Source organism: Podarcis pityusensis (assembly GCF_964106645.2).
Source record: "Podarcis pityusensis genome assembly, chromosome: 14".
Classification (NCBI taxonomy): Eukaryota; Metazoa; Chordata; class Lepidosauria; order Squamata; family Lacertidae; genus Podarcis; species Podarcis pityusensis.
This window is the reverse complement of record NC_138039.1, coordinates 3,566,009-3,589,116: the sequence shown is the minus strand read 5'-3', so window position 1 is coordinate 3,589,116 and position 23,108 is coordinate 3,566,009. Positions and strand designations below refer to the sequence as shown.

The 23,108-nt window shown below is 49.3% G+C and overlaps 2 protein-coding genes across 5 annotated transcripts in view; one reads left to right on the top strand and one right to left on the bottom strand.

The window, feature by feature from the left end:
- Positions 1-23,108, bottom strand: part of CARD11 (caspase recruitment domain family member 11) — a 308,118-nt gene that overhangs the window by 113,571 nt on the left and 171,439 nt on the right. The gene's annotated exons all lie outside the window — the stretch shown is intronic.
- On the top strand, positions 2,214-21,471 carry AMZ1 (archaelysin family metallopeptidase 1). Of its 4 annotated transcripts, none has more exons than XM_080981196.1 (7): positions 2,214-2,348; positions 10,040-10,379; positions 11,521-11,688; positions 13,438-13,566; positions 17,410-17,576; positions 18,947-19,123; positions 20,735-21,471. In XM_080981196.1, the coding sequence occupies exons 2-7, from the start codon at positions 10,076-10,078 to the stop codon at positions 21,302-21,304; spliced, it is 1,515 nt and encodes a 504-aa protein (XP_080837322.1). In that variant the 5' UTR covers positions 2,214-2,348; positions 10,040-10,075; the 3' UTR covers positions 21,305-21,471. The 4 variants fall into 4 exon arrangements, with proteins under 4 accessions (XP_080837322.1, XP_080837323.1, XP_080837320.1 ...); XM_080981197.1 differs by having other exon boundaries at positions 2,238-2,348; positions 20,779-20,979; XM_080981194.1 differs by lacking the exon at positions 2,214-2,348 and adding an exon at positions 2,396-2,538.

Here is a 23,108-nt window from a genome sequence, read left to right as displayed (position 1 = left end):
GTGAAGTCAAACCGCTGTGTTAGCTGTGACAGTGGGATATTTTCTTTCTAATCTTGCAGGAACAAGAGCTTCATTTTCACTGGCTGCCTCACAGTTCCCAAAGTACAGAAATATAGTTTAAGACAGTGGTCCTCAACTTTCTTCTTCTCTGCACCACACTTTCAGAATAAAAATTTGCTTGCACCACACCCCATTTTTTAATTGATAAGAAAAACACTGGAAAAGAAAACAACACCTAACATTGCTTGATATTTTTCCATATTCTGCAAATTAAAATATTATTTTGATAGTAAGCTATACTACATTATACTACACTGAAATGTTTAAATGTTTCTTGAATATTTCTGCCATACTTGCTATCTTCAAGTGCCATCCTTTCAGAGCCACTGGCTTATGAGTATGTGGGACTCTCAACACTGATGCCGCTAAATCAAAATTAATCTGCAGGCAGACCTCTACCTAAAGCAAAACCTTTTTGACCCAATAGGCCAGATGAGAACTGCACTCCCCACATACAGTAGGTGCCTTTAGGAAGCTCAGAAGCAAATCATGATGACCGCAATCCTGCCCTGTCCCCCACTGTAGCTTTCCTTGAGCATCTGGTTTTCAGAGACAGACTGCCTCTGACAATGGAAGTTCTAGCACAAGAGGAAGATGCAATTTGTATAGGGTCCAAGATCCAAAGACCAGGGAACAAACTTTCTGGTTCTGGCACCCTGGCTGTGGGAGACTCCTTGGCATAAAGGTGAGACTAGCTTTTGGCCCCCAGTCAAAATATTCCTGTTTACTCTGGGCTATGGTTACCAGATTTTTTTCAATGAATCCGGGGACACTTTTTTTTTTATTAAGCTGAGTAGCAACAGGGAATCAGTAGTGGGGATGGTGAGGCAAAAGACCCTGGGCCCAAGCACACATGCATATTGCATAAAGGTGCAAAGCCCTTCTTTCACACCCTGTAAAACATAAATGCGCAGTTTTTTAAAAACTGGGCAACAGCGTGCCAGTTGCCCATGACTTCCAAGCCTTCCCTGATCTCCTGCCCCCTTCTCCCTTTGTTTTGACAGATCGGGACAGGCTTGGGAGTCGCAGGTGGCCGGCCATTGCCCAGTTTTAAAAAAAACTCTGTTCATTTATGTTTCGCAGGGGGCAAAAGAAGGGCTTTGCACCTTGCCTGGCAGAGAAACCGTGTGCCTTGCGCCCCTCCTGGGCAACGACCGCCCACCAGCAACTCCTGAGCCTCCCCCAATCTGTCAAAACAAAGGGGGAATCTGTACCGCCAGAAGTCCCCGGTTCACCTTCGGCAGTGGTGGCGGCAGCAAGTAGCTCCTGAAGCCAGCTAGAGCCAACTGCGCTCCCAGGCTGGCTCTGGGCTGCTGAGGCTGCCGCCGCCACGTTTCCCAGAGACAGATTTGCAAATCTGGGGACTGTCCCCGGGAACCAGGGACGTCTGGTAACCCTACTCTGGGCATTTTTGGTTGGTCACTTTCTCTTACTCCATCCTCACTGTCTTTTAACGGGTGAATTTCATGGCTGCATGACCCTGTTTGGTTCCATTTATTGTTCACTCCAATAACTTTGATGGAAGGGTGGTTTACCTGTATCTTAATAGATACATAATGAATTAAATCTGAGCGTCCAGAGTACAAAACCACTGCCCTACAGGTATCCGGTTGGCCGCTGTGAGAACAGCCTGCTGGACTAGATGAGCCATGGGCCTGATCCAGCAGCCAGGATCCTCGTACGTTTTCAGTGCATTTGGGTACCAGTTGCTGGAAACCCCGGAGGGGAGGGTGTTCTGGTCTTGCTCACGGGCTTGTCTCCATCTCCTTGGCCACTGTGAGGATGCTGGACTAGGGGGACCCCTGGCCTGATCCGGCCCCAGGGCTCTCCTAACGTCCTTCCCGGCAGCAGGAATAACAGACTTGGCTCCTAACCTTGAACGCTCTTGCGAGGAAAAGGCTTGTTAAAAGCATTTTCCGGATGGCAGGGATGCAAAGGCTGGAACGCGCAAGACTTGCCAATATGTTCTGAGGAAGGGCCAGTCAAATTGCAACCGGGGTGGTTTGTTTTTCCTGCGGTTTGTTTTCCTATCACGCCCCCACTTTCCCCAACACTGCCCCCCCTTTCTCATCGGAGCCCCCCCCTTCCTCCTGCCTCGCCTGCTCTCTCCCCAGTCCCCACCCCGCCTCTCCAGCCGGCGGCGCGCAAACCCCATCCGCCCGGCGCGTCACGGCTTCGCCAGCTGCCCCCGCTCCGTCTCCCGCTCGCCCCAGCCGGCCTCCCTCCCTCTCCGTCTGCAGGAAGGGAGATCCCCGCGCAATCCCAGCTGCGTTTGGAGGGAGAGCGAGGTAAGTGACGGCCGCTTCGCCGCCGCCAAGCGCTGCAGATTTGCAAGAGAGGCGAGCGAGCGGGGAGGATCCCCGTTGCAAATCGAGCAGCAGGAGGAGGAAACGCGCCTTTGCAAAGTGGCTTCTCCAGATCCGGGGAGGTGGCGGGAGGAGTTTGGGGACTCCCCACTCCCTGGGGAGAAAAGGGCAGGTGCGTCGCGCACAACTGCAAGAAATGCTGGCGAGCCACGTCGTTGCTCAGGCTCAGCCGAGTGCCGTCTTAGGAAGGGGCTTCGCTCATATCCGCGTTGACGCGGGAGATCCGTTTCCCGGCTTCGCTGCCGCCGCTCGACCGGGAGAATTCAGTTGCCTGGGGCTCCCGTTGCCCTTCGCCTGTCATCGGACGGGAAGAAGGACAAGCGTCGAGCAACTTGCGACAGGCTCGGGGGCAGAGGCGTTGCGGATCGGGAAGTGCTGCAGCGGGGTGTGAGTGAACGTGAGAATGAGCACGGGAGTCGCGTTCCGGGGTCCGGCGCGCACGCGGGTCGGGAGAGCGTGACGGGCGGGCACCCGCGTCCACAGTGCCGGGCCGAAAAGGGAAAGGGGTCCCAAGGGGAGGGGGTGCGATCGGCGCCAGGGTTATCTCTAAACTCGCAGGATGCGCCAAGAGTGGCTGGTGTTCTGCAAAATAATACCGCCGCCCGCCCTGGAGGCCCTTCCGTTAACCTTTACATTCATGTAAATCCCGCCCTCCCCGCCTTTCTAATAGATGGAGTGAGCGCTTCTGAAGCAGGCAGCATGGTTTAGGAGCATAGGAAGCTGCGTTGCCGATCTAGCTAGTGTTGCCAGCACTGGCCGGCAGCAGCACTCCAGGGGTTCAGAGGAGGCATTGCCAGCCCTAGACGGCAATGCTTGGACCTGTTGCATGCAAAGCAGGTTCTTTAGCGGTAATCTACAGCCGTTCCCTAGGGCATCATTAAACAAAAATACTGTCCCACCCAAAAAGTGATATAGAATCAGGATTGTAGCGGTGGAAGCGACCCCACAGGTAATCTAGTGTCCAACCTCCTGCAATGCAGAAATCACAACTAAAGCATCCAAGGTCTGCTTAGAAACCTCCAAGGAAAGGAAGTCTGCCATCTTCTGAGGGAGTCTGTTCTACGGCTGAACAGTTCTAGCTCTTCCAGATGTTTAATCTGAAGCTGCTTTCTTCTGACTTGAATCCACTGGTTTGGGTCCTACCCTCCAGAGCAGGAAAAAACAAGCTTGCTCCATCTTCCATGTGGCAGCCCTTTAGGATAGCCATCAAATCCTCCTCTTTTCTAGGCTAAACATACCCAGCTCCTTCAACCGTTCCTCATCAGGCTTGGTTTCCGGACCCTTGATCATCTTGGTTGCCCTCCTTTGCACACGTTCCAGCTTGTCAACATCCTTCTTAAATTGCAACACCAAGAACTGGACACAGTACTTCAGTTGTGGTCTGACCAAGGCAGAATAGAGCAATACTATGACTTCCCTTGATCGGGGCATGATGCTTCTGTTGATGCAGCCTAGAATAGCATTTGTAGTTTTTGTTGCTTCAGCACACTCGCAGCCGTCATTCCTTCTCTGGTCACTGCTATGGATGGACGGCCAGACTGATTGCACTGTGACTGTCTGCAAAGCATTCCCATGCAGCAGTGTTAACGTTGCCAGACTTCATGTCACATTTGCAGACATTTTTGTAACACAGAGTTGGTCTGCCGATGGGCTTGGTGCCCGAAGCCAGCTCCCCATAGAGCATGGGTTGGCAAACTAAGGCCCGGGGGCTGGATCCGGCCCAATCGCCTTCTAAATCCGGCCCATGGACGGTCTGGGAATCAGCGTGTTTTTACATAAGTAGAATGTGTGCTTTTATTTAAAATGCATCTCTGGGTTATTTGTGGGACATAGGAATTTGTTCATATTTTTTCTTCTTCAAAATATAGTCCAGCCCCCCACAAGGTCTGAGGGACAGTGGACCGGCCCCCTGCTGAAAAAGTTTGCTGACCCCTGCAGTAGAGCATGCCCCTGGGGATCCTGCCATCTTCCATTCTGTGGACATGGCCGAGCCAGGATAGGAGTGTGAACACACTGGAAATGTGGGCTTGAGAACACATCTTGGTTTGAGACTCTGCCCTGCCATGTGAAACCCCAAATCTTCCTGATGCAGCGCATATGGAAAGTGTTGAGGCGTCATTCCTGGTGGCTGTAATTGCCCACGACTCACTTCTGTAAAGCAGCATGCTCAACAGGCAAGCCTGGGAGACCTTCGTCTTGGTATTGGATTTTAGCATCATCTTTCCCCAAAGCCTTTTGGAGAGGCAAGCTGTGGCCGTAGCTGCCTTGCTGGCACTCTTCTCCAGCTCTTCTCCTGTGATGCTGGCTTGGGAGGAGAGACAGTTTGGGTTGCTTCCCCAGGAAACAGGAAGGAGCCTCTGCAAACTGTGTGTAGGTAGACTCTTACTGCTCCTCATCACAGCACAATTCCTAGGAGCCACACACATCTAACAGTGAGTTACAAAGGGCTGAGCAATCAAGTCACAAACCTGCAGCCTTGTGGGTAGATTAAGGTTACCAGACGTCCCCGTTTCCCAGGGACAGTCCCCGGATTTACAAATCAGTACCCATATAAAGGGATTAAGGGATGCGGGTGGCGCTGTGGGTTAAACCACAGAGCCTAGGACTTGCTGATCAGAAGGTTGGCGGTTCGAATCCCTGTGACAGGGTGAGCTCCCGTTGCTCTGTCCCTGCTCCTGCCAACCTAGCAGTTCAAAAGCACGTCAAAGTGCAAGTAGATAAATAGGTACTGCTCCAGCGGGAAGGCAAACGGCATTTCCGTGCGCTGCTCTGGTTCACCAGAAGTGGCTTAATCATGCTGGCCACATGACCCGGAAGCTGTACGCCGGCTCCCTCGGCCAATAAAGCGAGATGAGCGCCGCAACCCCAGAGTCAGTCACGACTGGACCTAATGCTCAGGGGTCCCTTTACCTTTACCTTACCCATATAAAATCCATTGAAGTTGAAAAGTGTCTGCCGGATTCATTGAAAAAATCTGGTAAAACCTTAGGGTAGATCCATGCTCAGCTATGTCACAGTGCTCCCATCTTCCTACGCCTCTTTTTAGTTGCCTGTCATGTGAACACGGGCCTCTGGTGGCTCCTGTTTTGCTTTTTTAAAACTGGTCTTGCCTTAAAAACAAGGCCCATTTATGCAAAGTATCCGGTCTCTCCGAAGAAGTGTGAACAAGGTGCCCCTGAGCAGTGTGGAAAAGCTGCCGTTCGCCCGTGGGCGCCTTCATGACATGGTTTTTATTCTGAGAAGCCCTGCATGGTCACGGTCTGTGTGCATTTCCTTGTCCTCTGTTCTGGGCACATGGGAAATGGCAGGAGAAGGAGACTCCTGAATGTCTGCCAGGGCTGGGGGGGACAAACAGAACGGAGAGATCACTAAAATGAATGGCCAAGTGGAATATGCAGCTTTGAAACAGAGCGACATAGCGGGGGGAGGGGGGGAAGGGAGCCCTTGGCAGAGTTGCAAAAGCCACGTGAACCTGTGAGCCAATTACGGCTTGCTTTAGCAGAGCATCATTATGAACTTCAGTTCATAATGTCCCACTCATTGCACTCTCTGATTTACAAATGGAAAATGAGGACCGAACGGGTGGCTTTGCCCAACACCTTTAGCAACAAGTGATGCTAAACTGCATTTAGTGCTCCTCGTTTTCAAAGGGTTCAGCCAGAACACGGCTGAATGCGGCAGCTAGACTGGTGACTGGGAGCGGCCGCCGGGACCACATAACACCGGTCCTGAGAGATCTGCGTTGGCTCCCAGTACGTTTCTGAGCACAATTCAAAGTGTTGGTGCTGACCTTAAAAGCCCTAAACGGCCTCGGTCCAGGATACCTGAAGGAGCGTCTCCACCCCATCGTTCTGCCAGGACACTGAGGTCCAGCTCCGAGGGCCTTCTGGCAGTTCCCTCACTGCGAGAAGTGAGGTTACAGGGAACCAGGCAGAGGGCCTTCTTGGTGGTGGTGCCCGCCATGTGGAATGCCCGCTCTTCAGATGTGAAGGAAATAAGCAGCTATCTTATCTTTAAAAGACATCTGAAGGCAGCCCTGTTTAGGGAAGTTTTTAATATTTAATGCTGTATTGTTTTTAACACTCGATTGGGAGCCGCCCAGAGTGGCTGGGGAAACTCAGCCAGGTGGTCAGGGTATAAATAATAAATTATTATTATTATTAAATAATAATAATAATAATAATAATTTTTTATTTATACCCCGCCCTCCCCAGCCAAGGCCGGGCTCAGAGCGGCTTACAAGCAATAATAAAAACAAGATGAATGATTACAACTTAAAAACAAAAATAAAATACAACATTAAAATAATGGAACATTAAAATATTAAAATGTAGCCTCATCGCAGGAGGAGAAGGAAAAGAAAAAAGAAAGAGAGGGAGGGAGGGAATCAAATTGGCTCCAAGCCAAAGGCCAGGTGGAACAACTCTGTCTTACAGGCCCTGCGGAAAGAAATCAGATCCTGCAGGGCCCTGGTCTCATGAGGCAGAGCGTTCCACCAGGCCGGGGCCAGTGTTGAAAAGGCCCTGGCTCTGGCTGAAGCCAATCTAACTTCCTTAGGGCCTGGGACCACTAGGGTGTTGCTATTTATGGACCTTGAGGCTCTCCGTGGGGCATACCGGGAGAGGCGGTCCCGTAGGTACGAGGGTCCTAGGCCGTGAAGGGCTTTAAAAGTCAAAAGCAGCACCTTAAATCTGACCCTGTACTCCACCGGGAGCCAGTGTAGCTTGAAAAGCACTGGGTGAATATGCTCCCATGGCAGAGACCCCGTGAGGAGCCTCGCTGCAGCATTCTGCACCCGCTGGAGTTTCTGGGACAGCTTCAAGGGCAGCCCCGCGTAGAGCGAATTACAGTAGTCAAGCCTGGATGTGACCGTCGCATGGATCACTGTGGCCAGGTCGGGGCGGGAAAGGTAAGGGACCAACTGCTTGATGCGGCAAAGGTGGAAAAATGTCGCCTTGGCTGTTGCTGTAACTTGCGCCTCCATGGAAAGTCTTGGGACAGAGAAGAGAAAGTCCTTCTTCACGCAGCACGGGGTCAAATGATGGAACTTGCTCCCCCAGGAGGCAGTGATGGCTACTAACAAGGATGGCTTGAAAAGAGGATGAGACGCATTCATGACGGAGGAGAGGGCTCTCAGCGGGTCCTAGCCACAAGGGCCATACTCTGCCTTCCACAGTTGGAGGCAGCCATGATTCTGAATCCCACTTGATGCAAACCGTAGGAGGGGGGAGTGCTGCTCATATGCCCAAATCCTGCTTGCGGGTTTCCTATCTGGGCAACAGCCTTGGCCCAGTAGACCTGAAGGAGCGTCTCCACCTCCATCGTTCTGAGGTCCAGCTCTGAGGGCCTTCTGGTGGTTGCCTCCCTGCAAGAAGTGGTGTTACAGGGAACCAGGCAGAGGGCCTTCTTGGTAGTGGCACCCACCCTGTCTGACCTTTAGAAGACAACTGAAGGCAACCCTCTTTAGGGAAGTTTTTAATGTTAGATTTTTTAAAATATTCTGTTGGGAGATGCCCAGAGTGGCTGGGGAAACCCAGCCAGATGGGTGGGGTATACATATTCTTATTCTTATTCATTAAACCACTGTGAGAACAGGATGCTGGACTAGATGGGCCACTGGCAAGATGCTGCTAAGCCACAGTCCCAGAATCCACAGCCTCTTTCTCACTCCCTTGAGCCATTCACTTGCTGCTGCCTTTTCATATGGAATAGGTTGCCAACTCCCCCTGCTCCTAGTGTAGCAGCCCAGAGTGTTGGACTGGGGCTTAGGAGTCCCGGGTTTTAACCCCCCCCCCCAGCCATGAAGCTCACTGGGTGAGAGTCTCTCAGCATAGCCTACCTCACAGGTTAGCTGTGAGGATAAAAGGGGAGGGGGAGAATGCCCTTGAGCTCTTTGGGTGAAAGGTAGGATACAAATGCAATACTACAACAATAAAAGAAACGGGATATTTTATTATCATTTACAGTGGTACCTCAGGGTACATACGCTTCAGGTTAGATACGCTTCAGGTTACAGACTCCACTAACCCAGAAATATTACCTTGGGTTAAGAACTTTGCTTCAGGATGAGAACAGAAATCGTGCTCTGGCGGCGTGGCGGCAGCTGGAGGCCCCATTAGCTAAAGTGGTGCTTCAGGTTAAGAACAGTTCCAGGTTAAGTACAGACCTCCGGAACGAATTAAGTACTTAACCTGAGGTACCACTGTATTTCTTAATTGCTTTCTAAGCAACCATCTCAAGCTGATGTATGCTAGCGATAATTAAAAAGACAAAAAAAGCAAAAACTTTTAAAATGAACCTTAAGCCATACAAAGCAGACATTTATGGTGAAGAGCCATTTATCCCGCTGGGAAGCAGTCAGAACAAAAATGCCTTCAGTTGCTTCCAGAATGTGGGCTCCTGCAGGGATGCTATTCCACAGAACAGGGACAGCCACACTAAAAGCCCTGTTCCGAGTTACTCCGGAGGAGGCTTCTGAGATCTTTGGAACTTGCAGGAGAAACTTCCCCACAGACCACACGGGGCTACTGAGTATATAAGAGATAAGGGGATCTCGCAGGAAACCTGATCCTGAGTTGGAAAGGGACTTGTACCGCTGTTAAACCACTGGAAGCCAGACAGCTTTGGAAATCAGCTGGAGATTCACCAGTAGACCCCAGTCTTCCTTGTAGGCACTTCTGGTTTAAAGCAGTAGGGTGCAAAACCTTTTGACGTCCCACGGTTAAACTCTCGTTCTGCCACACAGTTGTGCCCTATTTTATTATGCTGCTCGTGTTTGCTGCCGTTGCTCCAGAATACGTCTTATCCGAGGAGGGGGGTGGCAGAGCAAAGCTCAGAATGAGAAGGATGGAGCTGAACTTTCAAAGAGAATAATTCATGGTTGCTTGTCGGGGAATCACTCGCTAGTAGCTGACTTACAAAGGGAATCATTTATGAAGAGATCATTGAAAATTGCACGTGGTGTAATTTAGGGGTTCCTGGCATGATGGCAGCCGTAAGCAATGCATTGTATTACAGGAAGGAAGTTCCACGGAGCATCATTTTGGATGGAAACGCTAAACCAAACCATTCTGCAACGGCAGATTGGGATTGAGTTTTCCCAGGGGATGGAGAAATAAGCACTATTTTTTAAAACAGGCAGGTAGATAGCGTATTACACCAATTTCACTTACACGATTGCAGACTTGCGTGGATCACTGCCAAATAAATAAATAAATAAGACAGAGAAAAAGTAGGCGGGAGAGCAGGGGGAAATGGCTGGCAAGTCCAACCCTTTGCAATGCAGGAATCCTGCCGACAGTCGTCCCTGGTTGGGCTCGAACCACCAACCTTCTGATTAACAGCCAGATGCACTGACCCATTGTGCCAAGGATTGCGGGAGCGATGATTAAATACTCACATCTTTCTGGGATCTGATTATTTAATAGACAACAAAACAAATGTGAAATGGTGCCCCCTGGGTTGTGGGCTCCCAGCTTTGATCTCTTCTGAACCGCCATCCTACAACACCTTGAGATGTTTCAGGCAATCCTCAGGGCTTGCTGGCTCCCCTGGCAAGCTCCCCTGTGAGCAGAGTCTAGTTAGATGCTGACCATGGTCTCTTCTCCTGGCAGAGGGCGGCACCACTGAAGCAGGGTCTGCCGTCAGCGATGTTGCAGTGCAGACATGCCCAAGAGTTCAGCTTTGGGCCCCGAGCGCTGAAGGACGCTCTGATCTCCACGAACCCTGCGCTGCAGGAGCTCTACGCCAAGGCCTTCTCCAGTGCCGAAAAGCTCTTCCTCTCCGAAGCGTACAACCCGCACAGGACACTTTTCTGCAGCCTGTTCATCCGGACGGCTTTCGACTGGCTCCTCAGCCACCCTGATGCCCCCGAGGACTTTGAAACCTTCTACTACTCCCTGCTGAGGAGGAAGCAGAGAGTCTACCGCAAGCACATATACCTGCAGCCTATAGGTAATGCGCCTGCTGGGTCTTTGGCACCAACTAACAAAGGAGACAAGGATGCCATGTGTGGAATTGAGGTTGTGATGGGAGAGCTTTGCAAAGGAGACAGGGAAAGAGGGATCTGTGCCGTAGTTCGTGGCTTTCATGCCTTTTCGTCAGGGCACCTGCTTTGCATGCAGAAGATCTCAAGGTAGGGCTGGGGGAGACCCCTGCCTGAAACCCTGGTCAGCTGCTGCCAGTCAGTGTAACCAATGCTGAGTTAGATGGACCAATGGTCTGAACTCTGTATAAGGCAGCTTCCTATGTTCTTTAGAAGGGTGCCAGCCCTCCCATCAGATGTCAAAGAGATAAACAACTACCTGACATTTAGAAGACATCTGAAGGCAACCCTGTTCAGGGAAGTTTTTAATGTGTGACATTTTAATGTATTTTTAATCTTTGGAAGCTGCCCAGAGTGGCTGGAGAAACCCAGCCAGATGGGTGGGGTACAAATAATTTATTATTATTATTATTATTATTATTATTATTATTACAGCAGCAACAGTAGTGGCTCTGACCACAACAGTACATGATAGTCTGACTGATTTCCCTGTAGTTCCTTTCTTCGACCAGAGCTTGGTGGTGACCAAATCTTCACCTGAAATCCCTTAGGAAACAGATTGAGAGGCCACGCTTGTCTTTGGAGTCCTGCTTCAAGTCCCCATAGGGACTTCACCAGAGCCAGTACCCATCTCTAGTTTTACAATGGACCTTGTCCAAAATCCCCTAGGGCCAGTCTCGCATGTGGCTTTGGATGTAGTTGAAGACCCTGGGTGTGTTTTGCTTCATTTCTTCCCACATTCTGAAGATGCTGGATCCTCCTTGGTAGACAAGCAAATTGTTTTCGCTTGCAGTAAATCTTCAGATACAGAGTGCCCTCTCCCTTATTAGTGATGTTCTTCTCTGAGGAAGGCAATGACTGCTCAAAAAGTGCAAGTGCCAGGCTCTTACAAAACATAAATAATATACAAATAATAACATTGGAGCTTTGTGCTCTTGGGATTTTTCTCCTTCCTTGGGATTTTCCTCCTTTCTTGCATTGCTGTAGGGCATAGTCCCCCCCCCCCCAGAAAGAGCCCCAGAGGAACTGACTTGATGCTTCTGCTCTTAGATCTAAGCGACGGCCCTGCTGGGATCTCGCTGCTGGACTCCCTCTGTGGCTGTGTCGAGTCTTTCTTTTGGGGTCTCCGAGTCAAGTGCCTTCCTTCCGTCCCAGTCTCTTCCATCCACTGCTGTTACCGTCACAGCCAGGATTCGGACAGAGTGCAGCTTCATACAGGTAAGCCGACAGGAGAGCAAGTTGGGGGACGGCGAGGCGTGTTACTAGGAAATGGGGCTCAAGTCTGACTCGGGAGAAGGGGGTAAGTGGAGAATTTTGCCAGCCCAGAGGCAAGAGTCAGAGGCAGGGGATCCTTCACGGCTGGAGGGTGGAGCACAGGATGGGTTGGAAGAGGAGGAGGCAGGGTAGGCAAATGAAGGGCCAGGTGCTTCCTCACCCTCCCCTGCACCACTGTCTCTCAGAACCAGAAGGGGAGTGAAAAGGGAGGAGCAGAGGAAGTTTCCACGCAGGCGCAGTCTCCGGCTGCGTGCCCAAATCCCGACGGGAGAAAGTACATAAACTGGTGGAGGGGAAGTGGTCCCCTGTTTCTGCAATTGCTCCATAGAGGGCAGACCTGGGAAGAGCATAGTAGATGCTAGACTGCTGTGTGTGGGTATTCAAAGCTGTAGAGGTGACTTTAAGTGTTATCTTCGACAATTAAGAGGTACCTACCTCCCATGTGCATTCCTTTGGCTGGGAAGTGCCTTTGACAGTTACCAGGAACTTGAGGTCATCCTTGCCCTCTTCTCCCTTGAGTATGTCCTTGGCCCCCTCAACCCTCTTAGGCCAGGGATAGAGAAGCAGTATGGCCCTCCAGAGGTTGTTGGACTCCAGTTCCCATCATCCTTGCCACTGGCTGTGCTGGTGGAGCTGCTGGGAGCCCAGCAGTCTCTGGAAGGCCGCACAGCTTTCCCACCCTGATTTAGGCGATGTTTGCCTTTTGCCTGCACAGTAGAGGAGGAAAGGTGTGAGGCAGGGGGTGGGAGAATAACATTTCCATGGAAAATCATTCCATGATTAGCAGCTGCAACAGTAACCAACCAAATGGAGGACTGGAACCACATTTTCCTTTTGGGACCCCCCCCCCCACCACACAAAGATATTTCCATCCCTTTGTTTTCATGGAAAAAGGTGCTAACCCAAATTGGGTGTGTTCATAATGGATTCCTGATTAGACTGATACCCTGTGGATGTGTTCTGTTCATCCTGTTCCACCCCAGCTACTCAGGAAAGGTTGCAATATATTTAAACTAAGGCTTGAAAATAAACGCTAAAAAATCTCATTGGAATAACAAGTCATTACAGAATATAATAGTTTTGGTCCAAGCTACCTGAAAGCTCCTATTTCCCTATACAAACCCATCCAGGTATTAAGATCCTCGAATGAGCATCTTCTCCTGGCCTCATCAATATAAGAGGCACAGTTGGTGGTGACATGGGAGAGACAGGGCCTTTTCTGTGGCTGCTCCCATACTGTGGGATACCTTCCCAAGAGAGGTCAGACTGGCTCCCTTACTTTATCTTGTGAACCTCCCTGAGATCTTCAGATGAAGGGCAGTATATAAATTTATTATTATTATTATTATTATTATTATTATTATTATTATTATTACTTTAATGCTAGTTCCAACTGTGTTTCTCATGTATTTTAACTGTGTTTTTCCATTGGCTAGTTTTATTGCTTTGTATTTTCCAATAGTGTTTTTAAATGCTGTAAGCTGCCTTGAATCCCATCTTGGGAGAAAGGCAGGAAATAAATACAGTACATAAACAGACAAACAAAAGCCTGAAACAGGGTAGGCTGTACTTGCTGCTGAAGGGCAGGGAATAGGTTTCTAAATTTTCTACCAAGGGAATTGAAATATTGACAAGATTGACATGTTTCACTGGATTGTGTCTTTTGTTTTGGCATCTTCCTTCCCCCCATAGATGGGATCCTGACCTTTCTGAAGAACAACAAGCCCATGGATGCCCTCTGCGTCTTGGGTCTCACCCTTGCTGACCTCTACCCCTGTGAAACATGGAGCTTCACCTTCAGCAAGTTCTTGCCTGGCCAAGGTTTGTCTAGGGATGGGGAGGAAAACACATTCATAGTTCTCTTAAAAACTAGTAGTGATGAGGCCGTATGCTATGGTTACCAGATTTTTTTCAATGAATCCGGGGACACTTTTTTTTTTTTTTTGAAGCTGAGTAGCAACAGGGAGTCAGTAGTGGGGATGGTGAGGCAAAAGAACACATGCATATTGTATAAACGTGCAAGGTCCTTCTTTCGCACCCTGTGAAACATAAATGCACAGTTTTTTTAAAAAACTGGGCAACGGCACGCCACACGCCCGTGACTCCTGAGCCTTCCCCAATCTCCTGCCCCCTTCCTCCTTTGGTTTGATGGATTGGGAGTCACAGGCGGGCGGCTGTTGCCCAGTTTTTTAAAAAACTCTGCGCATTTATATTTCACAGGGTGCAAAAGAAGGGCTTTGCACCTTGCCTGGCAGAGAAACCACGTGCCTTGCACCCCTCCTGGGCAACGCCCGCCCGCCCGTGACTCCCAGGCCTCTCCAGATCTGTCAAAACAAAGGGGGAAGGGGGAAGGAGATTTGTACCGTCGGACATTCCTGGTTGCCCTTCAGCAGTGGAGGCATCAGCGAGCAGCTCCTGAAGCCAGCCAGAGCTAACTGGGCTACCAGGCTGGCTCCAGGCTGCTGAGGCTGCCACTGCCACGTTTCCCGGGGACAAATTTGCAAATCTGGAGACATTCCGGGGACAAAATTTGTCCGGGGACAGATTTGCAAATCCGGGGACTGTCCCCAGGAACCAGGGACGTCTGGTAACCCTACCGTATGCCCTCTGGGGAGGGAGCTCCAAAGATGTGGAACCACCAGTAAAAAGGCTCTGTCTCTGGAACCCACCAGTCTAACAGCGTAAATGTAGTATCATCTCCCTCTCTACAGGAAAGGACCATAGTTCAATGGGCACAGCATCTGACTTGCAAGCTAAAGGTTCCAGGTTCAACCCCCAACATCTCCTGACAGGGCTGAGAGAGACACCTCTCTAAAACCCTGCAGAGCTGCCAATCAATGTTGACAGTACTGATTTAGATGGACCAACTGATGGTCTGACTTCGTTGCCTATGTTCCTGTGCTCTTCTTTCAACTTACCACACCCAAGCCCACCTTTTCCATGAAGCACTTCCTTAACATCCACACTCCAGTCTTCATTCCCAGAATGAACACCTCTGGCTGCATCTGCTCACATCTATCACCTGTTGCCTTGGCTCTCACCTCCGTTTGCTATCCCAGGGATGGCAGGAGTTGCAGTCACAGGTTGACCACTCCTATTTGGGACTGTGAGCTCCTTGGAGTTTGGGGTGTGATGCTGAAGCCAGATGCACACAGGTGGGGGAATTCATGGCTATAAGTGGCTACTAGGCACAATGGCTCTGCTCTGCCTCTACAGTTGGGAGGCAGCAGCAGCAGAAGAAGAGTTTGGACTTGATATCCTGCCTTCCACTCCCCTTTTTGTTGTTGTTTAGTCATTTAGTCGTGTCCGACTCTTCGTGACCCCATGGACCAGAGCATGCCAGGCATTCCTGTCTTCCACTGCCTCCCGCAGTTTGGTCAAACACATGCTGGTAGCTTTGAGAACACTGTCCCGCCATCTCGTCCTCTGCCCTTCTCCTTGTGCCCTCAATCTTTCCCAACACCAGGGTCTTTTCCAGGGAGTCTTCTCTTCTCATGAGGTGGCCAATTCACTCCCCTTAAGGAGTCTCAAAGCAGCTAACAATCTCCTTTTCCCTTCCTCCCCCACAACAAACACTCTGTGAGGTGAGTGGGGCTGAGAGACTTCAAAGAAGTGTGACTGGCCCAAGGTCACCCAGCAGCTGCATGTGGAGGAGCAGGGAAGCGAACCTGGTTCACCAGATTATGAGTCCACCGCTCTTAACCACTACACCACACTGGCTCTCTTCTGTGCTTCTGTGCTTCTGAATACTGGTTGCTAGAAACCGCTCTTGTGCTCGGATCCTGCTTGTTGGTTCCTCACAGGCAGCTGGGAGAGGAGGATGCTGGACCAGCAGATCCACTGGTCTGGTGCAGCAGGTTCTTCTTAAGTTCTTAATGCGTTTGCCCCTCCCTGTATATTTTTGACTGGATTAATTTAAGAGTGGAACAATGATCGATTGTGGTCCTCTCCTCCTGAAATCCTGCCAGTTCTTCCGCTATTCTGCAGTTTTCTATAACTTGTTGTTCCTGTTTCATTAATAGTTGCCAAGCGTTTAATGTGGCAGGGATATCAATGAGGTTCATTGGGTGGTTAATTAGTTGGACAGCCTCCACCCCACTTTCTGATATAGAGGAACCCTGGTAAACCAACCAGATGGACATTAGGCAGTTTTCTTCAAAAATAAAACAAACAAAGGATCCTACCAGATTAATTGTAATTTAATTCATTTAGCTCTACCAGCGCTTTGTTTTTGCAGCATAGTTATCAATCCTGCTGCTTTTCCAACTGCTTGTTTTTTGCTTTTAAAACCGGGTTTTATTGCAGTTTAGTAATCTGGAATTCTATATTTTAAGCTGCCTGGGAATTGATCTGAAATAATAAAATAAATACTAACAAAATGCCTGTGAGGGTACACTAGGTAAAGCTACCTGTGGCAGAGCATCTTCTTGGCTTGTGTAGTCAAGTCCCAGGGGCCTGGGTGGTGCTGTATAAACTCTGCGGCTCAGTAGACCAGATCTTTCGGTCCCTCTGTGGGCAGGTAGGTGAGTCCATCCACTTGTCAATCATCTGGTGTTATAATGACATCAAGGTTGACCCACGGAGATCAGGGAGGGGTTGTTCCACCAGCACGTTCCCCATAGCAGGGGTTCCATCTCGCCCTCTGGATTGTGGATGCCCGCCGTCGCAACATGGAAGTTCAGGATCTGTCCTTCCAGTGAGCACTCAGGACTGATATCCTTCAGAATGGAAAGATTTGATCTTCCTGCAGTCCATGGGATTTTCAAGAGTCTCCTCCAGCACCATAATTCAAAAGCATCTATTCTTTGGCGATCAGCCTTCTTTATGGTCCAGCTCTCACTTCCATACATCACTAGCAGGGCTGAATTCTCTTTTCATCAGTTAAATGCTACTACTTTGGCTGAATGTGCAAGTTCCCTATGGGGAACTGGTGGGCACAGCCAGTGCAGAATTGAACCCTGTTCCCGCACCCATCAGCTTATGTCAGCTGATTGATAGCTGGGCCTGGTTTTGGAGAAATGGCCTTGCGGGCAAAACTGGACCCCCTGGCAGACCAAGATTGGCCCAGAGGCCAGAGACGCCCAACTCCTGCTATAATGGATTTATCTGAATATTAAAGTTGCGTACAGTAGCGTATTAAAAATTGAGTAATTATGAAGTTTTATTTTTCTGCTTGTCAGTCTTTTATAAATTTAATGAACTATTTTTTTTAAAAAAAGAAGTCAATAAGATATACTACTGAGCATTATTATGCATGCAAAGTTCTGCACAATTTGCTTAATGCATTCTGAGGCAGCAAGGCTCCTCAAGTACACGTTTACCACACACTCTCCAGCAACAAAACCTCCTATAAATTGGTACTTAACCCCTCACTATTCTATAGAGGCATAACACTGGTTTGCTGTGTGCATAATGAAACCAAGCCACAGTCATCCTCAGCTCCATCTCTCTCTTGCTTAATGCTTAATTTTTAGAAGATAAAACAATGCTGGGATCAGACTGACATCTGTCCATCTTCTCTATATATTTCAACAGACTTCATTATATAACAGATATCTCTGTACCCAGATGTGTAAGGGTGGTTTTCCTATCTGAGTGGGATGCCTGGGCGTTTGAGGAAACGAGGCTGACCTCTCTCTCCCCTCTTGTTTCCTGCCTCCGCAGAGGTGGGGGTCTGCAGCTTTGCCAGGTTCACGGGCGACTTCCCCCAGATGGGTTGCACCACATTAAACCCAGCGCCATGGAGACAAGAGGTTCATGACGAAGTTATGGAGCACGCCAGACATCAGGCGTTGCTGTTCAACATGCTGGAGATGCTCCAGTGTTGCAAGGTGAGGCGTGCAATATTTCCCCAACAGTGGAGCACCTGCGTTGCATGCAGAAGGCCCCAGGTTAAGTGCCCAGCAATTAAAAAAACACACAAAAGGATCTGGTACGGTTCTGGATTTACATATAAGCTAAAGAAGCTATAGCTTAGGGCCCCACTCTCTTGGGGCCTCCCAAAAAAAATTAAAGGAAAAAGACTGGTTGTACATTTCCAAAATATAAGATAAAAAACAGATAAAATAAAACCTACATACAGCAACAGTGTTTTGTGTTGTGTAGGTTCCTAGTAATGGGTCCCACCTGCTAGCCTGCTCCCTCAAATATCACTGGTTTGCTCATCTCTATATATAGGGTGCCGGGACGCTGGTGGCGCTGTGGGTAAAAACCTCAGTGCCTAGGACTTGCCGATCGTATGGTCGGCGGTTCGAATCCCCGCGGCGGGGTGAGCTCCCGTCTTTCGGTCCCAGCTCCTGCCCACCTAGCAGTTCGAAAGCACCCCTAAGTGCAAGCAGATAAATAGGTACCGCTTTATAGTGGGAAGGTAAACGGCGTTTCCGTGTGCTGTGCTGGTGCTGGCTCGCCAGAGCAGCTTCGTCACACTGGCCACGTGACCCGGAAGTGTCTCCGGACAGCGCTGGCTCCCGGCCTCTTAAGTGAGATGGGCACACAACCCTAGAGTCGGACATGACTGGCCCGCACGGGCAGGGGTACCTTTACCTTTACCTTTATATATAGGGTGCCTACATTCTGCATGGACTGGTTGCAGGGCAACATGTAGCATGCAGCTGCAGACTGCAGTGCAGCACAGTTGAATGTAGGTCAAGCTGTTGTACCTGTTATCTAATATTAAAGAGTGCTTGTAGAATGATGATCAGGCAGTGTAGACTAAGGGTATGAGCATATATTCAACACAAAAAACAGTGACAATTTGTTGTTGACTAAACAAGCTAAACAAGCTATAGCTTATGGCCCACTCTCTTGGGAACCCCAAAAAAATGTAAAGGAAAAGAAAAACTGGGTGTACATTTCCAAAATATAAGATAAAAAACAAATAAAATAAAATCTACATACAGCAACCGTGTTTTGTGTTGTGTAGGCTCCTATCTGTTATGTGCAAATGGCTTTAGATACCTATTAGGTCCATAAATTACCATATAGCATATATTCAATGCAAAAAACAGTGACAATTTGTTGTGGACAAAGGACAGCTGGACATATAAACGGCCCCATTACCTCCAATAGCTTAGGGCCTCATCAAACCTAAATCTGGCCCTGGTGATGGTGGAGGAAAGGAGAACCAGTTCAAGGCAGGAAAGGAAACTCAACAGTGAAAGTTCAGCTTAATCTGCTTTTGTCCCCCCCCCCCCCATGAAAGGTCACATGCCATGAGATCTGCCACCTGATTGGCTTGGGGAATTGCCGTTGGCTCCAGTGCATCATGCAGGGGGCTCTAAGTTTGGATGAAGTTCTGCTGCGGCCACTGGAGCCCTGCCCAATATGCCTCCGGAAGCTGCAGTACGTGGTGGGTTTCAAACTCATCGAGCGCTACAAGGTAAGAGATTCAGAGAGCAAGGTGGCTCTTTCCCCTCCTTTCTGCAAGGTGGGGGTTCATCTGGTCACCAGCTCCAGGCTGCTCATCTTACAATCCCCATCAGAGGGAGACGGAAGCAGAGAAGTTGTCTGGAGAGCAGAAACCTACAGGCGGCTCAAGAGAGTCTCAAGCCATTTGCCGTGTAGGAAAGGCAAGGGATTAGCCTGTCTGTGTCCCTGTGTGGCTCTCCTCATACAGGTCCTCATTCTGGCCAGGTTATGCACCCCTAAGGCACAGGATAAGGCTGAGAGAGGACTGGCCATGGAGCAGGTGCTGGTTCCAGATGCTGTGCAGAGGCTCTGCAGGATCTGTGACCACACTCAAGGGAAATGCTTGATGCTTTAGTTCAGCTCTCCATATACTTTGGACTGCTGTTCTCATCATTCTCAGCTTGTGCTTGTTGGGGCCAATAATTGGGTTGTAATCCAAAAGATCTAGTTGACAAAGGCTGCTTTAATCTGAGCTGAAGCAAATGCTTCAATAGCAAATAAGACCTATAATATTAATTTATTATTTATACCCTGCCCATCTGGCTGGGTTTCCCCAGCCACTCTGGGCAGCTCCCAACAGAATATTAAAAGCACAATACAGCATTAAACATTAAAAACTTCCCTAAACAGGGCTGCCTTCAGATGTCTTTTGAAAATAGGATAGTTGCTTATTGCCTTGACATCTGATGGGAGGGCGTTCCACAGGGCAGACGCCACCACCGAGAAGGCCCTCTGCCTGGTTCCCTGTAACCTCACTTCTCGCAGTGAGGGAACTGCCAGAAGGCCCTCGGTGCTGGACTTCAGTGTCCAGGCTGAACGATGGGGGTGGAGATGCTCCTTCAGGTATACAGGACCAAGGCCATTTAGAACTTTAAAGGCCAGCACCAACACCTTGAATTGTGCTCGGAAATGTACTGGGATCCAATGCAGGTCTCTCAGGACTGGTGTTATATGGTCCCGGCGGCCGCTCCCAGTCACCAGTCTAGCTGCTGCATTGTGGATTATTTGCAGTTTCTGAGTCACCTTCAAAGGTAGCCCCAAGCAGAGCGCATTGCAGTAGTCCAAGCGGGAGATAACCAGAGCATGCACCATTCTGGCGAGATAGTCTGTGGGCAGGTAGGGTCTCAGCCTGTGTACCAGATGGAGCTGGTAGACAGACACAGAACTGACCTGCACCTCCATGGACAGCTGTGAGTCCAAAATGACTCCCAGGCTGCGGACCTGGTCCTTCAGGGACACAGTTACCCCATTCAGGACCAGGGAGTCCCCCACATCTGCCCGCCCCCTGTCCTCCAAAGACAGTACTTCTGTCTTGTCAGGATTCAACCTCAATCTGTCAGCCGCCATCCATCCTCCAACCTGCCCAAATCAGGAGTGTCAGAGAAGGTTCAGAGAAAGTCCAGGTAGGGACTTCTGCCTGGGGAGCTGCTGGCAGTCCATGTAGACAACCCCGAGCTAGGTAGACCAATGGGTTTCACTTGGAACAAGGCAGCGCCCTCTGTTTCTGTGCTCCCTGATTATCAGTGCCCTGATCTGAAATGGCAACAGAAGCAGTCACCCTGTTTTATGTTCTCTGGTGCAGAAACTCTATGCCTGGATGCAAACTCTTTTGTCTACCTGGCCCAGCCAAGACCCGGCAGACTTGTCCGTATCGGAAGATGTTTTGCCATACAGCGCTGACTCTGGGATGGGTGGCGAGAACGATTCCGAAGCGGTGACGTCCCTCTCGGAGCCCCTGACCCCAGATACTTGCAGCCAGGCGGTTTCCACGTTGCAGGATCTTGACCTCGACGAGCCGTCCTGTTCTCTGGCCGATGCTCCCAGCCAGGAGCGACTGGGCGGTGCTCCCAAGCCCTCGGACATAATTAAGGAGTACACGCTGTGGCTGGAGATGTGCATTGCTGCTCTCGAGAAGGACGTCTCCGAGGAGGATCTCTTGCAAGTAGACAAGGCGGTGGACGCCCTGGCCCGCTGGGAAATGTTCACGGGGGAGCTGCCCAGCGTCCGGAGGGACCTGCCTTTTGCCAGTGACACTGCGGGGCTGCGGAAGGTCCTTGGAGACAAATTCTCCTCCTTGAGAAGGAAACTGAGCTCCAGGAAAGCAGCCAGGGGTGAATCTTCCCCTTGTCGCTGGAGATGGGAGGACAGCTAGCCCCACTGAGACACACTGCCCGTTTCTCATATTCATTAATTGTGGGTTTTGTTAGATCCCTTTCTTCTTGTTATGCCTCTCGTCCTTTCCACTGCAAGTTCTCGTTGATTTATCAGAGAAAGAATCAAGAACTCTGCTAGTGCAATTAAAAAAAATCTTCTACTGAAGTATTTCCTTGTCCTTCCTGATGCAACTCTTTGGTTTGTTGTATCCAAATACGCAAATATGATCAGAAGAGTCTTTCAGGTAACCGTTGTTAAGTCATATATAGAGAGCTTTAAAAGTTTTAACCAGTACTTTAAATTGGGCCTGAAAATCGACCCAGGTAGACTATTTGGTCCAAACTTAGCATTTTTCTTTTAGGGCTTTGAGAGTTAAATGTATTTTAAGACAAGCAGATTCTCCTCTCTCCCACCTCCCACCAAGTCATGAACTTTGTTCTATATAGCTGCACTCGAATTCCAAGGCTAAAGCATTGACACCCCCCCCAAATAATGTCACCTTTTTAAGGATCCAGCTATAAATAACTTGAGCTCCTTTGCTGCATAATAAAGCAATTGAGAGGAATGCATGCTTTCCTGGCAGTCTCTAGAGACACTTGGGCCTTTTCAACCAAGGAGAAGAGGAGCTGGTGTGGAAATTGTCCCTCCACGTACACAAAGTTTGAAAAGTATCTGCAAGTGTTCCTTTAGAAACAGGAAGCCAGGATGTAGTTCTTCCAAACAAATGCAATTTAAAATTTAAAAAAGCATAATCTTGCAAGCACTGCTTTTTAAAAAAATAAATAAGAGAAAGTGCTGGTACTCACCATGAAGTTGTTATACCAGAAAAAAAAGAACTTCTGCAACCATGCTAAATAAATCTCAGCTGTTGTGCTAACTTCTTGCACCATGGTCCCAGCACATGCAAATGATTCTGGAAGATATTGTTCTGATCTTCATGACATGCAAGACACAGGCTGGCTGAACTGAGAGAACATGACTTTGAGCGCACCCAGCACTCTCTGGCAAGCTCTCCACACATTGCAGTGTATGATGATGATGATAATGATAATAATAATAATAATAATAATAATAATAAGTAAAAATAATAATAATTTTTTATTTATACCCTGCCCTCCCCGGCCAGAGCCAGGGTCAGGGCGGCTAACACCAGTAAAATTACAATAAAAACATAATGGGGGGGGGGGAACCCAATTTAAAATACAAGTTAAAAATACAATTTAAAACACAGCCTCATTTTAATAGTAGCCCATAGATCAAAACCATAAGGGGAGGGAAACATAAGGGTCAGACTGAGTCCAAACCAAAGGCCAGGCGGAACAGCTCTGTCTTGCAGGCCCTGCGGAAAGATGTCAAATCCTGCAGGACCCTAGTCTCTTGTGACAGAGCGTTCCACTGAGTCGGGGCCAGTACTGAAAAGGCCCTGGCCCTAGCTGAGACCAATCTAACCACCTTGCGACTTGGGACCTCCAAAGTGTTGTCATTTGTGGACCTTAAGGTCCTCTGTGGGACATACCAGGAGAGGCGGTGCCATAGGACCTTAAGATTCGTGGTGGTAGGCAAGCTCTCTTTCGAGGCAGGTATTCGGCCATTTTTATTGGCCTTTTCTGCAGCTTCAGGGAATTACAAATCGGGAGAGTGCTGTTGCGCTCAGGCCCTGCTTAGGGACTCCCTACAGCTAACTGGCCGGCCACTGTGAGAACAGGATGCTAGACTCGATGGGCCTTGGGTCTCATCCAGCAGGACCCTTTCTGATGTTCTTAGGACTGCTGTGAATCATCCAAATCATTTGCTGGAACACG

What these genes read in the sequence shown, in the direction of transcription:
- AMZ1 (XM_080981196.1), top strand. Translation starts at nt 10,076, where the DNA reads ATGTTGCAGTGCAGACATGCCCAAGAGTTCAGCTTTGGGCCCCGAGCG. An exon ending in CAGAGTGCAGCTTCATACAG is followed by an intron (nt 11,689 to 13,437) that starts GTAAGCCGACAG and finishes TTCCCCCCATAG; the next exon opens with ATGGGATCCTGACCTTTCTG. An exon ending in AGATGCTCCAGTGTTGCAAG is followed by an intron (nt 17,577 to 18,946) that starts GTGAGGCGTGCA and finishes CCCCCATGAAAG; the next exon opens with GTCACATGCCATGAGATCTG.